This window comes from Epinephelus moara, chromosome 6, assembly GCF_006386435.1.
Source record: "Epinephelus moara isolate mb chromosome 6, YSFRI_EMoa_1.0, whole genome shotgun sequence".
Taxonomy (NCBI): Eukaryota; Metazoa; Chordata; class Actinopteri; order Perciformes; family Serranidae; genus Epinephelus; species Epinephelus moara.
Window position 1 is genome coordinate 12,746,647 of NC_065511.1, and position 16,081 is coordinate 12,762,727.

Here is a 16,081-nt window from a genome sequence, read left to right on the forward strand (position 1 = left end):
AATTACAGAGTGCAAGACATCTGAATCACCATAACTTAACAGCAAAGTGAAGATTTTAATCACCTCTGAGCTCTATGAATATGGAAGTGGGAAAAAGAATGAGAAAAGTTATAGTTTAATTCTCACCTTTTGGAGCGAAATCAATTTAATGATTACGATCACGTTTACATGTCGTTTTCTATATGTTCTCTGACATTTATCCTAACGATATGAGGCGGTCTTTGTGGAAAAAAAGCTTGTTTAGTGGACTAACTTTGCACTTGAAGTATGCCCTTTCACTTACGTTTTAACAGGTCTGACGCTACTATGTGCCCCGGCTGTATCTAGGCTAACGGCTAACATGCTCACTATTATTTTTATGTCACTAGTCACTTGAAACAAATTTAGGACGATAGGAGACAGGTTGAAATAAACCGAAATTTCCCTTTAAACATTACCAGAACATCATTGTGTCTTGCTGAACAAATCTTTTGGCCACTTTGTTTGGAACACAAATCTTTGTACGTATGAATTGAAAAACCACAGCCATAAATCTAAAAGTAATTTGTTTACTTTTTATGTGTGTGTGTGTGTGTGTGTGTGTGTGTGTGCGTGTGTGATTTACAGCTGGAGTGCAAACAGCTGATGAAATCTTACAGCAGCCGTCAATTAGTGCCTCTGCGTTCCAAGGACATTCTCTCCCAGCACATTAAGCTCCTTCCAGCTCCATAACATCTCACTGGTAATTACTGTAATATATACTCTACTGTTAGCATCATCGCTTTACCAAAATGAGAGGGGTGTGATGAGTCAGATATTACCTACAGCAGTGAAACATAAATTTTGCTCTGGTGTCATATTGTTTGTATTGAGAGTACAGTTGGCCTTTGATAGCTTCAGGGGAGATGAATTTGTGTCAAAGCAGGCCACCACATGCTGAGTGGCTTCAAAACGAAGCCATCAACCCCTCTGATTGATGTCCTTAGGGTGGTCGTAGCTCATACAGGAGCTATCTGTGTCTGATTCATGGCGGTCTTGGATGAGGCTGTTTCTTCAATAGCTGCTAGTAATAGATCAGTGGAAGCAGAGGTGCAGGGTGTTGAGGGAAAAATTGATACTCTTACAGTAGAAAGTAACAATAAAGCACCATGCACGAGGAGCTGCAGTTATTGTCTCTGTTTATTAAAGACAAAGAACAATACAAAATACGAAACGATCCATCAAACAGCAAAGCAGAAAAAAAGCTTGAGACAGAAATGTGCACAAAGCATCACCTCAGATGAAAATACATCAGATTTTGTCATCTTTGTGTGTGTTTGCCTCACAAAAGCTCACGTTCATGCTGCAAACTGCACACTGTGCAGAACAGAAACACAACCTCACAACTGTTTGGTATTTTCCCAAAAAAAAAAAAACGCTTCAACTGAGAACAAAGGGAGGGATTAATAAAAGTGCACGAATGAGAGGTACTTTACAATCTTCAAACTTTTTTCACTTTCTCACATATTCAAGTTTGGAGCTTATTAGCTTCCACTGACTGGTTTGAAATGACAGAAAACACACAGATGGAACAATGGATCAAAACAAGCTATTATTTTTTAAAAATGCACTTGCTGACACATTTGAAAACACGATATTGAATTAATTTCACATTGCACTGCACAATCAATTTCAAGCAACTTTACAGTATAGACCAAAAAATAACCAGCCTGCTGCTCGCTAAGAAACAGCTCCCTCTCATTTAGTTTACTCAGTATTCATTCCCTCCGAGTGCTCTTCACTTTATACATATACGCAGCTCAAACAAACAGCAGAAAATGCTTCTTTTAATAGCAGGGTGAGCTATATACATACTGTGGATTGCACCAACTCAAGTATGGCACTTTGTCGCAATCTATTTACACATTTCATCATTGCTCTGTGGGTTTTGCTGAGCAGATAAATCGCAGAAAAGTGCTGCACTCTGCAGTCTCAGGCAATATCAGTGAATTACTGCCATGACAGTTATCTGACCCTTTGACGAACAGCCCCTCTGTCTGCACATCAGGGTTGCACATTTCTTCCTCATTAGAATACACTGGCTACTGACCTTCACAGGCTTCTCACAGGTTCCACAGTGGCTGTCTTCACAGTGACCAAGCAACTATAAGCTTTGGTGTGTCTGTCACTTTTAATTCCCTGCAGAAATCATTCAGGTTTTAAACTGAAACTGCAGGTTTAAATGAATGCCTGTAATATCTGTTCTTTTCTTTACTTGGAGCCTTTAAAAAGGTCGTGTGATTCTATTTCTGTGCTCTCTCTCTGGTGCCAGGATTAAAATTCACAGTGTTGTGCATTTGAATTCATTTGAGTGATATGGTTTCTGATGGGGAGGTCAATGAACCAAGAGGAGAGACTGTGAAGTCAAACCTGGATACCATGTTAATGTAAGTCTATGGCATCCAGATGGGGAATATAAACACATGAATCAGACTGCTTGATGACATACTTTTACCAAGTCCCAACACAGAAACAAATACAGTATATCTCTAACCAGCCATATCCAATGAAAAATGTTTTAATTTACACATTACATTAGGGCTGTTACAGTTCATGTATTCGTACTAAAACATCTCCGTACGGGGGTCACGGTCCTGTGCATGCAGAATACACAGTACTTAATGAGCATAATGCAACGCTAGCAACATACCGTAAAACTTCAATTAAACGCCCAGTCCCTTTTACTAGCCCGGTGTGGCTTCACATTTTGACAAATAAAGGCCTGGCTCAATTAGGCACCTGGTCTGGTTGCAGAGCAGTTCTTTTTTTTTTCTTTTACAGATGTTCTTCGGATGTATAAACCAAGTTGTTTGCTACCTCAAATTATGTGTCCATTCCTCGATTACCCTCTAAGTTATTCATATTCCTTTAGTCCATAGGGTCCTCAGGTCAAAAGGATCAAAAGGGTTTTTCATAAAAATGAATCCAAGTTGTGAGTTTTAACAGGATAAAGTGTTGTTGTGTCGGTGTGCCGGGTGCCGTAATCCTCGAGTGCCGTAACTCTCTGATGTGTTGTCTGTTGGAGCTAGATCAAATTAATGATTCATAATTTATATATTATCTGAAGCCTAATTTTTAGACAAGTAACATTCATACTGATTTATATAAAGAATTTGATTTTACTCCTGGTCTTTCCTGATTAAGTCTAGTGTGAGAGGAATTAAAGGCCTGTCCCATACAGACACCTGTTCCAAAGACAGACCTGTTGATTTCAGTGATTTAAGCAAATAATAGCCTGAGCTATTAATTCATGTTTTATAGTATGCTAAGGTTAGCACAACAAGCAGACTGGTGGGCAAGTCAGTCACACTATGGAGAGAGAAACTGAATCACTGAAGCTGGAAAACTGCCTGCGGGTTGCCAGTTAGCTACGACAGCAACGGAGAAAGTTGTGAGGTCAACAACAGTGTGTCGGCATTTCTCCACCATTGTAGGGTAACTTATGTGACGCACTTTTGACGGCGTCGCCAATTTACCAATCACCAGAATGATAAATGTTTCAGTGCTATGTTATGTTTAAATGGTGGAACTAATGAAACACTCCTCCCAATGCACAAATTTCATGTTTATGTATTTTAGTATTTTCAATTTCATAGCATAAGACATGCCTCTCAGTTTAAAGCATATTGTGACCTGTTGCCTTTTGGGAAAGGTTGTTCTGTGTACATACAGTGTTTTGAATGTTCCTTATTTTTGCAATGAAAATAGTTTATCAAAGTTGCTAATAAACAAATGTTACCTCAATCGTCAGCAGGAAGATTGTGTCTGTCTGAAACTGTCTGTTCAAAATTAATGAGAAGAAACATATCTGTATGCATTTGGGGGTTTTTTTTCTGCTGTACCGAACTCACACCTGACGTGAATCCTAAACCATGGTACGAACCGGACCGTGACTTAAATACTGTTACACCCCTACATCATTTATTTAAGGTACATTACTAACTACTCAAAAGCAAAAATTCACAGCGACCCGACTGATTTCACCTGTCTATAAAACTACTGAAAAACAAATCGACCCCCAATCTGTCAAAGTAACAGCGTTACTGGGATTGGTAATTTATAATGTATACTACCGAATTTCAAATTGTAATCCCTTACACAACTTGTTACCGAAAAAAACCCCAGTGGTCATATGGTAGCCTTTTACAAACTGAGATACGCACAGCCGGGTTAGCTGAGTTAGCTAAACACATCACATGCCACTGTTTTGTTATTAGAAGTTAGGCAGCCACTACCACAACAACCTTAAATGGTCAAGAGGTGCTGAGGAGAAACCAGCGTTACTTTGGCTACTTAGTCCTGTTGGGCCCTACAGTAAGGGTGGACTATACCTTAAAACTTGGTTACGATCCAATACCATATAAAACAGGGATAGAATCACCAATATTGATACTGATTCAATACTTTATATTATTAAAAGTGTACTTTCATGCAGGGTAAAGCAGTGTGTCATGATTTATGAAGAGAATAATCAGTCTGCTAAAGTAACAACCAATGATGCTGAAGATCTGATTTGACTAAAATATTAATTTCACTTCTTTATACGTGGATATTCCTTTCCTGAGCTTCTCTGAAAGATTCTGTCAGTGAACTCTTTCTCTGTGTTGGCGGCGAGGATGCTGAGGCATTTTACCTTTTCCTCCTTTCTTTTTGGTGGCAGCTCCAAGTTCCCTTTGTCGTGTTTTTTGTTTTTTTCTTTTCTTTCATCAAGCCTTCACTGCAATTATGTTTTGGATGAAACTAGTCAAGGTGCACGCTGCAGTGTGCTGCTGTTTGCGTGCACACAACACAAAAACAGCACATGCACTTGATGCGTTCATGACAACAAAACATTGCTTGACAGTTTTTTTTGTATTGATCCTCTTGATGCTATGATCGAGCTTCACAATTAAAAACGTAAATTCTATTGAATCAATATTTTGATATTGGTCTGCCCACCCCTACCACAAAGTTAGTCCCAAACAGTGCTAGGCTAATGTCATTTTGAGTGTGACATGAAATAAACAGTGTAGGTGATGCATACTGTCAAAGGGAAGATGGGAAATACGAGGAACTAATTTAAACCTGAAGCACTGTCAGTGGGCGGCGGCGTTTAATTACTGTCACCAGTAATTAACAAGTAGCGAGACTCTCAAGATAAAAACTCCCACAACAAACTGTAACATTACTAGTTTAATTGATGAATGTAACTGACGAAGATATAAGTTTCATGGCTGTAAACATTTCACACAGTGTAGGGATAGTCTGACATAATTGGTGACTTTATCTTTTTTTATATAATGTATTAATATAAATAGATATTCTATCTGCAGCTTACACAGTTCTTAATCAATTTTCTTGTTCTGCATCCTGCTACATAATCTTAAGATCAACATACATATCTTGATAAATATTTCTATAAATATTGAGATAAAATATTTTCCCGCCATTCAGGGTTACATATTGTTGTACTGTATGTCAATTCAGTTTCAGTTTCCTGTGTCAATGTGTCAATAAACTGTGTTTCTGCAAGATTCATGAAAGCTCCCTGCACTTATTTTGTATAAAATGCTAAAAGTCAGCTCATCCTATTTGGCCTTTGGCAACTTGTCTTGTCAAATAAAATAAACATTTTTAAGAGAAAATACCTTGGTGAAATTAAATTGAAGATGTGAGGGTACTTTTCATTAAAACTTCTCTAAAATTTCCCATGGGTGACTGAATCCATACTGCAGCTGTCAGAGTCTCTGCTATCCTCTTAAGGTGGAAAGTATTTTATAGTCAGGCTTTGACATCACTCCCTGACAGACAAGGCTCTGCGAACGGCATCTTCTTGGCACTTGGCAGGATGCTGGCGGGTAGATACTGATCTGTCGGCGTGTTTAGTTCATCCATTTCTGTAGTGAAGTGGTCGGGACTTTCCCCGTTGGACGTCTCCTTGATGACACTGTAGGTTAGCGCCACACTGTAAGAAGCTGGTTTCTCCATACGCTGAGGGCCGCAGTGACACAATTTCTTAAAAGCAGCGCGGAACTTCTGGGACATGGCGTTGTAGATGACTGGGTTGATGGCGCTGTTTAGGTAGATGCAGAGACGGCAGAAGAGCAGGAACCAGGTGTCCAGGTAGGGCTTGTCCAGGAAGGAGTTGACCACCACTAAGGTCCGGTAGGGCATCCAAAGTAAGGCGAAGAGGATCACCACCACAGCCAGCATCTTTGTCACCTAACAAAATTCAATCATATGTTAAAAAATGCGACGGCAAAATGAGATCACAGAAAGACAGGCACATGGGGTCTATACAGTATGAGATTTGGAATTTCGTGGAGTTCTGTTTTGTTCAAGTGTCCCTGTAAGTTATACCCGAATGCTGACAGGTACACAGAATTCAGCTATCATTACGTTTTTCATCTGTACGTTTCACATTTCAAAATGTTTTCTGGAAAAAAAGCCTGTTCTTGAATGTACAATCCTGATTTCCTAAAGATAAATCCTGTTTTGATACAATTTGTGGTCAGTATTTTTTCAGGAGTAGCATATCACATGTGGGATTCAAACTACCCATGCATTTATGTATTGGCTGCGCTGAATACCATTTGTTCCTCTGCTACACAAGTGAATTCTGGGACTTGTGGTTTTAAACCAATCTGCACCAGATCAACCAGGACTGAATTCTTAAGGATTATAACTATAGGGTGTGTGATCCATCTTGCCCAAAGGACTACCCATACAATCAGCAATAAACAGGAAATGCTACATCTGTATCCTTGGTAGGATGCCTTCAAGTTCAACAGAGTTTTCAGACCAATTCATATTAGAAAAATGTAATCAAAGCAAAACTACAAATTAAAACCTCGATAATCTTTTTAACACTTAAAAATCTTCAGGGATAAAAATAAGGACTTTTTCAGACACATTTGTAAAGTCTTTTACAAAGTTTGTTGGTGTTTTTACAGGTGTCATTATAGAGTGGTAGAGACCTCCCAAAACTTCAGTTTCAAGAAATGAAGCTCTAGTAAATGCTCAGTCAGGAAGGCTATACCTGTCATAGGCCTGTCATTTATCTCTTGTACTTCATGCCATTTACTCCTTACACACATGCTAACTCCAGTCAAAAAAGCGCACCAACACACCTTCTCTGTTAGCCTATCATGATTCTCATTTTAAACATGGTTCTTTTTTTGCTTGTAGTTCTCTTATGCTGCAGTCGTGCGTACCTTCCACCTCCCCATCACCACCTAATCTTCACAGAGTTATCAGCCTAAGAGTCATCAGCCACCACCAGTGTCTGGACTTCATGGGGGGATTTACTTTACTGCTGCTCAGATGTCCCTCGATCACAAAAAATCTCTGGTGTCCAAGTGCCAAATTCCTCTGTTAAATCTTAATCAGCTCAAACCATCTGTTTATCTGTACACCCATATTCTATATCAAACTTCACATTCACCTGTCTCTCCTGATTGAAATGTTTTGTATATACAAACTACAGATATCATGTAAACTGGACATGGTCTACTATCAATATAATATATACCTCTGGGCTTTATTTCATTTCAATGTACACATTCACTGCTTAGCTGCTCTCATTGTATTATTTTTTGTCTGGTTCTGTTGTCAGACAACAGATTGAGCGTATTGTGGTTTGATTTTGGCTTGTGAATGTCAAATGACAGTGTTTAAATGATGTTGTTCTTCTTTGCATTCATTAAAAAAATAACATATTTTCTCATCAATTGGTATATTTACACACACACAAAATGGCAGGAAAACAGTGGCTGAACAGTTGGTGTGCATTTGTGAACATAATGCTAGGCTAGATGAAACAGAGGGACGACTGTAACTCTCAGCAGATCTCCAGCAGATGACATGATGCATAACGATGACATGATTGTCCTCTTACTCTCTAGGACATAGTAAAAAAGGGGGAAAAATAACCAGTTGTTACAAGGCTGTAGTAATGCTGATTTTGTCAGACAATCTCATAGAATTAGGAGTGCAGGAGTTATGGTTTTCCTGGTTAGCAGGTATCATTAGCATTCATCAGCCACAGTCAAATCACATCAAAATGCAGCGTATGAGATGATGGAAAGCAGGAGAGGATTGAGTGCATGTCTAACGAGCTGAGACTGTCGCACTGCTGCTGACTGTCAACTGAGCAAAAGACAAACAAGGAAAGATTTAGCAATTTTCCCACTGATTAGGTGTTTCAGTGTCAGGGGAGTCGTAGTTGGGCGGAAAGTGGGACTAATTACCAAGGGCCCAGATTGGAGGGAGTCCCAAAAGCCTAGAATGTAAAGTTTGGTTTTGATTGCATTTTTTACCAAGTGTCATAACTAAATTAAAATTGGCTGAATAAATCAGTCGAAAGACTAAACTTATAAAAACCTCTCACTAATAAAGGCACAAAATGGTTAAGTCCACCCCTGCACTGCTGGAGCACCAATGTATACACTGTCATGTCTTTCCCCAGGAGAGAGAAATTGGACAGTAATGAAAAAAAGAGAAGAACCAAAGTAAAGGAAAAGCAAATAAACATGGATCTAGAGAGGAAGGACGGGGGGCCCACAGAGACTACTTATGCATATACGGTCCAGACTTTGGTGCTACATCCCTGTTCACTGTGGTCCAAGATCTTTCCCATAAGGGCATGAAAACCCATAGCGTTACAGCCTTTGCACACCAAGTCCATATTTTTCGTCCAAAAATGTTGCACGTTTACACACCTACACCGAAATATTTGTCCGTCATTGAAATTTTTCGAACAGGTTTGATTTTCTGCAATTTTTCACATCTGTCAAAAGCCTTTGAAGAATTTGTGTGACCAAGAAGCAGTAAATAAAATGTGGTGTAACCTGCAGGACACACACACATCTGCAACAAGAAGGAGGAACAGAGCAGAAGTGGACCGCAGACCAGCAAGAAAGAGAAATGGAAATACATGGAAGCAAGGCCCTTCTTGAAATCTTTCATGATACATAAAAGGTGACGTTAACCTATCCAGAAATGCATAACATAAATGAAAATGCTTACAGCTGAGTACAATTGTTATAGGCACACTCAATCATTTCATAACTCAGGTAGCTGCAGTGCCAAAAGCAAGATGCGGGTAAAGAGTGCCAACAGCCTAGGGAGGTAACTCCAGTGGAGAGAAGCAAAGGGGGGGAGGGCCCATTGTTCCAACCACTGATTATTGCAACACCCCAATAGCCCGATAAATGTTCCATTTAGCCGAAAGACTATTTGTCCGACAGCCCATTGCCTAGAAAGCCATTGCTTCGAAGGCCCATTGCTCCAAAAATACACAAACAAAGAGATCATCAGACCTTCCCAGGTGTCTTTTTTTTTTCCTACTATGGCGAAAATAAGGCCCTCCGTGCTCTGCCTCTGATTGGCTAGCACTCGTTGCCTTCGTTGATTGGCTTGGCTAGGCTTAGGCAAAAGGAGACTGGTTAGGGTTAGAGTAAGAATATTAGAGTTAGCCCATCATCCAACTGATTACTTACTTACAACAGGGAAAGTGTGTATTTTCAGAGCAATGGGCCTTTAGAGCCACAGGTGTTTGTTTTCAAGGTAACAGGCTGTCGGACAAATAGGCTCTCAGTCAAATGGAACCTTCTTTGGACTATTGGGATTATATCATCAATCAATAACGTGGCCTCATCAAGGGACCAAATGTGTCTTTCAAATATGCCTCGTATTTCAAATTTTTCACAACAAATAGAACTTTTAGGGAATGCTACTGCCCAAATGCCAATAGCATCTGAGTTCTGTGGTCATTTCCCAGAGTTTCTGGCAGGATATGACGAACCATAATGACCAAACTCAGGAAAACAACCCAAAGAGAGGCAATACAGTGATGCTGTAGCTGTGATTTCAAACACAAATGTTTCTTTGCATTTCACACTGTAGCTCTTTGTCATATTTTTAGAATAATAGTTATTTTGGGGTTGAGTTTGAGTTCTTGTTGGATGGTTTGCTGTCTCACATTTCTTTGTGTTTTCTATTAAAAGACCAAATTAATCCCACAAATTTGTCAGTTCTTTGTTGTAAATAATATGACCATAAACAGATGAATGTATAGCATGATTTTTTCTCCAAGTACTGTTGCCTTTTTTCCCCAACAAATGACGCTCTAGAAAAATGGTCCTCAGGCTGCAAGTTTTCTTTCTCACCCTGCCATTCACTCCTTGTACTCATGCTCACTCACTACCACTAGGTGTCATTGTTTGGGTCTGTCAATTGAGTCACCAATTGCTCCTCATTTTAAATATGGCTCTTTCTTCACCATAGTTCTTTCTTGCTGCAGTCGTGCGCACCCACCACCTCCCAATCACCACCTAGTCTTTACAGATTCATCAGCCTAAGCAGTCAGCAGCCTCAGAGTCATCAGCCACCACCACCACCAGTGTTTCAACTCCATGGGGGGGATTCATCCTGCTGCCGCTCAGATGTCCCTTGATCACAAAATATCTCCCTCTTGTGTCCAAGCACCAAAGATTTCTGTTAAATCTTAGTTCAGCACAAATCATCTGTTAATCTGTGCACTATTATTCCATATCAAATATTATCTTTACTTCATTTTTCTGTCTCTCCTGATTGAAATTTACTTACCGGCTTACAAAGAGTTTTTGTGTGGAGTTACCATACCAAAATATCCATACCTTACACAGAATTATCTTTAAGATTATAGTAAATCTATTACATCTTAATTCATATAAATGGGATGCTCTGGTAGGTAGGTGCACTAAAATCATGTGCAATTTTTTTTTTCTTTCAGAAGAGAGCAGTATTAAAACATCATTACTTAATGATTTATGCAGTTAAAGCCTCATAGACATTTATGTAGGAAAACAGCAAAAGTTTTGTCAGTTGAGCGATTCATCCAACCTGTACGTTTACTACTTGCAATGACACCATGTGTTAGAGGGACATGTGACAAACCAAGCTGTTCCTTGGAAAACCCTTTAAACAACTCTGTTGCAGATCTCATAAAACACTCATTATTTATTCAGATGCTGTTAATTAATTTTCAACAAGGAAGACTGATCTGTGTGCGCAACTTAACAAAGCCTGGCTTTTTTAATATAATTACCAGATGATAATACTGATGTGAAACTCGTATGTAATTAAATCGTATCCATATTTATGTTGTGTCATCTCTGCTGCAGTCAGGTGAGGATAATTGGATTGGATAGAGGCACCGCCAGTGTCATCAGCAAGCAAAATACCTAATCTTGGATTCTCATTACTTCTTGACCTTTAGGTAATTCAGTAAGGTACATAGTAGATGGCATGAATGCGGTTAATGCTGACCACCAGAAACACATGATCGTGTGTCAAAGACAAAACACAAGCCTTACAGGTGGAGAAAAAGCCAAAAGCCTATTTGTGTTGGGGTTAACTGATTAGACTATCCAACAGAGCATGGAGCCCCTCAGGGTACCACACCCCCTGTTATTCCAGGGCGGCTTCTTCCCATGATCTGATAAACAAACGTCTAGCTCTGCTATCTACCTGTGTCTGGCACCCAGTGTCTGAACCTCTGAAGCATTCTGTTTTATTTTGAATAAACTAGGAACTATTTTCAGGGTATTACATGTTTTTACAGAAAGAAGATGATGTCAAAGGAGGATGAAAAACGTGACAAGCTAGAGTGCTTTATCAAATTTTTTAAAAAAATGTGTTTTTCTCAAGCATGCACAAAAACAGACGTGGACACTAGCAAGGTAATTCAAGAAGTGGCTGCATCATGAGCTCTTATAAAGACAGCAACCATCGATACAAATAAACCTTGATACTAAAAAAAAACCTGTTGATTCATCACTTTTGTCAGTTTTCCGTTTGCCGCTTTATGAATTTGTGCTGCAGAGTTTTGAAAAAGGTGGATCAGCGCTGTTCCACTGAAAAAAAGTGGCAAATTGAGTTCTAGGTGCACTTGAAAATACACTCATGAAAGTAAATGAGTGCTGGCAGCACAATGATGCACTATATAAAGTGAGTAAGTAGGGGAGCTTGGGTTCAGTTATAAAATTTTCAGCAACAACAACAAAAAAAGGATAGCAAACAATTTTTAATAGAAAGTGCACATTTTGATCAATTATTGCTGGGTCCTCTTTAACAGCTCGTAAAACATTTCACATTATTGTATTACCTTGATACTTAATGACTTTATGAGAATTGCTTACAAACATGATTTTAACCTGATGACTTTTTTTCAAAAGACCACTTCAGATCTTCTGTTTGTTATGATTGGGTCAGAAGCTAAAGCAGGACTAATTATAATGGATTTTCATACAGGGCGGGGCGATTTGTCGGTATTATATCAATATTGTTATATCATAAGTGTTGTCTTTTCCTGGTTTTAAAGGCTGCATTACAGTAAAGGGGTGTTATTTTCTGAACTTGCGTGACTGTTTTAGCTGTTCCTTTCCCCTTTATCTACTTAAGCATTATATCCACATCACTGATGATTACTTATCAAAAATCTCATTGTATAAATATTTTGTGAAAGCATCAGTAGTCAACTCTACAATATCCTTGTAATATTTATATTGAGGTATTTGCTCAAAAACATTATTATATTTGATTGTCTTCATTTGGCCCAGCCCCATTTTCATATACTCTACTCTGGAGCAGCACAACCTTCCCTATCAAGTCTATTAAAGGGATAGTTCAATTTTTTTTTTAAGTGTGTTGAATGAGGTGCTTATCAATTGTTTGTGTATTACATTCTGTCAGTCAGCATGCCCTCAGTGTGGAGAAGCAGACTGGAGTCTGACACAAAAGCTAAGGAATGTACTTCTGTGGGGGTCAGCAACATAATGTATTTTAGCCAGGTAAGACCACCTAAAACAAATCAACATCAATTTAAATGTACGCTATTTGGAGGGTATTTTCACTGTTTTACCTTTTCATCAGACACTGGGGCTGCAACAATTAGTCGCCTAATCGACTATAAAAATAATCAGTAGTAGTCAACTAATCGGTTTGAGTCATTTTTCATAGGAAAGTACTATAAAAGTACACCAAAATACTCTTGTTGCAGCTCCTTACGTTCAAATATTGGCAGCATTACACACTCTCCCATGACGGTGAACTCAAACCTTTTGGCATGAGTACGAAACAAGACATTAGATGGCATCATTTTGGGGTTTGGGAAAGACAGACTGACTTTTTTCAACATTCTAACACATTTTTCGTTAGAATGATTAGTCGACTAATCAAAGAAATAATTGACAGATTAGTCGACTATGAACATAATCGTTATTTGCAGCCCTATCAGATAGCCTCTTCTGACAGAGATGCCGTTAATGGTTTAAGATCCCGATCTATGCTTTCTTCAAAGCCACCAGACTCCATTGACAAAAGATGTATTTTAGCTTGCTGAACACAGGAGCTGCTGCTCTACCGCTGCTTTGATCTGTTAAATAGTTTGTGTTATTGTGTGACTTTGGTGAATGCGAACTAACCCTTTTAAATGCCAAAGTCAAACAATAATATGAACAAAATAACTGTCTGAGGCAGAAGTGGACCAGCAGCTCCTGTATTCAGCAATGTAAAATCACTGTTTTTCTCAATAGGGTCTGGCTTTTTGAAGACAGCGATTTAGCGGCTTCATTTTCTCAGTGGAAATTAATGGTAAAGCCATAAAAATATTCTAAATATAGTATACACTTAAACGGATATTGATTTTGTTTTAGGTGAGACTTTTAGGTGGCTAATACATTTTGTTGCTGACCCCTCCACAGCAGTAGATTGCTTAGCTTCCATGTCAGACTCCAGCCTGCTTTTTCAAAATGGGGGCGCGCCAACTGGCATTTACTGTATGTGATATACTGTCTATGGGTAAGTATCCCTTACAACCCCACTTAAAAAAATCTGAACTATCCCTTTAAGATTTCTGTTATTGTAGCTTTATAATAGTGTGCAGAAACATGAAATATTTCCTTAGCCTATTTGCTGTTATAATAATGTTTTATGCTCATTTATATCATTTTTTGTCACCTTCATCTAATGTGCAAACTTTGTGGCTTGTGTTACCACCCCATTGCTTGTATTGGATTTAATGAGGAAAAGAAAAAGGGGAACAAGATTGACTTTGAAAGTGTTTTTTATGCATATCAGTGGAGCCTGTTGGACACAAAACAGTGAGGAAGTACACATGTCAACAGCACCCAAGGGTTACTGTTGGTAATGCCTTGTAGAATCAATATGGTATTAAATGTGTCCTTGTGTGTGGGATCAGCTGTAGGACCTGCGGTCACTGCATTATTCCATATGTCTCAGTAATCACATTATGTCCTCAGTAACTAGATCACAATTTGTTGGTAAATTAATTTTCCAATACATTGTGTTGGTCTCTGATGTCATCTTTAAAACAGCTGAGCATATGGAGGTTGAATGACATCACTCAAACTTGTTTCTGATTGGAGGAAATTGGACTGACCTGAAGTCCAGCTGAACCATTATCCCTCGCTCACACACAGCACAAATACAAACACCATCATTACGCAGTGATAAGGTTAATGAACAAACAGTGTCCCCACCTGTCTGCGGGAGGCAGCCGTGGTGCTGCTGGAGGAGCAGGTGCTGAACATCCTCCCTCCCTGACTCGCCTCCTTCTTCCACTTCTTGGTGCTGTCCTTTGGGTCTGAAGGCAGCGGGTTCAGGAAAAGTATCCGGGCGATCAGTCCGTACAGAACTGTGGCCAGCATGAGAGGCAGCACGTAAAACACTGCGAAATCTGTGAAGTAAATGGGCAGGTAGTAACTCCTGGACACCTTGTAGGCGCAGCTGAGCAGCACCACGTTGTTATACACCAACTTTTGCGTGTCTGACAGAAAGAGCCACATGACGCAGTAGACGGAGGTGAGCGCCCACACCAGCATGATGATTTTCTTCGCCCTGGATAAAGTGCACAGGAATTGCGCTTTGATGGGGTGGCAGATGGCGATGTAGCGCTCCACGGTGAAGGCGGTGATGGAGCAGGAGGACGCGTTTATCCCCAGATACTGAAAATAAGTGATCCCCAGGCAGCCCGCGTAACCGTACACCCACTGTCCGTGCAGTGCGTCGGTGATGTTGGGCAGCCCGGCGGCCGTCAGGACCATCAGGTCAGCCGCAGCCAGACTCACCAGGTAACAGTTGGTGGGAGTCCGCATGTGTTTGGTGGTCAGAACCACCAGTATCACCATCACATTCCCCACAATCCCCAACCCGCATATAAGGGACACCAAAAGCACGCTGACCACTTTGTATTCAACTGTGTAGTCAGTCCAAACACCCAGGGTTTGATTGCCCTGCACCGACGTGTCATTCTCCACAGTCACGTTATTCATGGTGAGGTTTTCCATAATGGGGAGGCTGTGGCTCTGTGCGCTTTAAAGAAAATTACACCAGACGTTCAAAAAGATCACAAGAATTCATTGCAACAACCTGCGGGGCCCAGGTGCACCAGAAGTCCAACGACCAGAAACCCTCCAAAAACTTCATTTCGTCCACATATACTCCAGCCAAACTGCCTTCTCTTCTCCACCAAAGCCAGTTTCTGATAGTGCACAGCCATCAAACGAAACTCCAATACGCTGTCCATACACACACAGTTAAAAGAAAAGCAGACTGAACCTCGATTGTTGGATGAAGTTTTCAGAGAGGGGAGAGGTGTTGCAGGCAGCTCCGCGCCCAGCTGCTCCTGTCTCACTGCTCACACAGTCATGACTGAGAGCTTCCTGCAGAGCCTCTCTGCTTCTGAGAGCTTCACACACACAGCTCACAGTGAGGTCACTGGCTCCCACTGGAAACACTAAGTTTTCTCCTCTGATGCAGGAGCTGAAGGAGCTTAAATGGTTGTGTTAGGAATGCATGTGTCAACAATTATAATAAACAGATAATGAATGCTGGCTAACACTTCAGTTGAATTCAGTTCAATTCAGTTCAGTTAATTCAGTTAAATTCAGTTCAGTTCAAGTCAATGGAAATTTATTTATCCCGAAGGAAATTATTGTGCCCGAGAATGCTTCAAATTAAAGTAACACTAAGTAAAGTAACCACAATTTTAACAGTTCACAACCAGTACCAACTTTCCCCG

The 16,081-nt window shown here is 39.9% G+C and overlaps 1 protein-coding gene across 1 annotated transcript; it reads right to left on the reverse strand.

The window, feature by feature from the left end:
- Positions 1 to 1,140: 1,140 nt before the first annotated feature.
- Positions 1,141 to 15,718, reverse strand: trhra (thyrotropin-releasing hormone receptor a). The gene is made up of 2 exons (XM_050047748.1): positions 14,541 to 15,718; positions 1,141 to 6,219 (listed from the first exon to the last, which is right to left on the reverse strand). Exons 1-2 carry the CDS (start codon positions 15,345 to 15,347, stop codon positions 5,779 to 5,781), a joined length of 1,248 nt encoding a protein of 415 aa, XP_049903705.1. The 5' UTR covers positions 15,348 to 15,718; the 3' UTR covers positions 1,141 to 5,778.
- Between the last annotated feature and the right edge of the window lie 363 nt (positions 15,719 to 16,081).

What these genes read in the sequence shown, in the direction of transcription:
- trhra (XM_050047748.1), bottom strand. Translation starts at nt 15,347, where the DNA reads ATGGAAAACCTCACCATGAATAACGTGACTGTGGAGAATGACACGTCG. An exon ending in CGGCTGCCTCCCGCAGACAG is followed by an intron (nt 6,220 to 14,540) that starts GTGGGGACACTG and finishes GAATTTTGTTAG; the next exon opens with GTGACAAAGATGCTGGCTGT.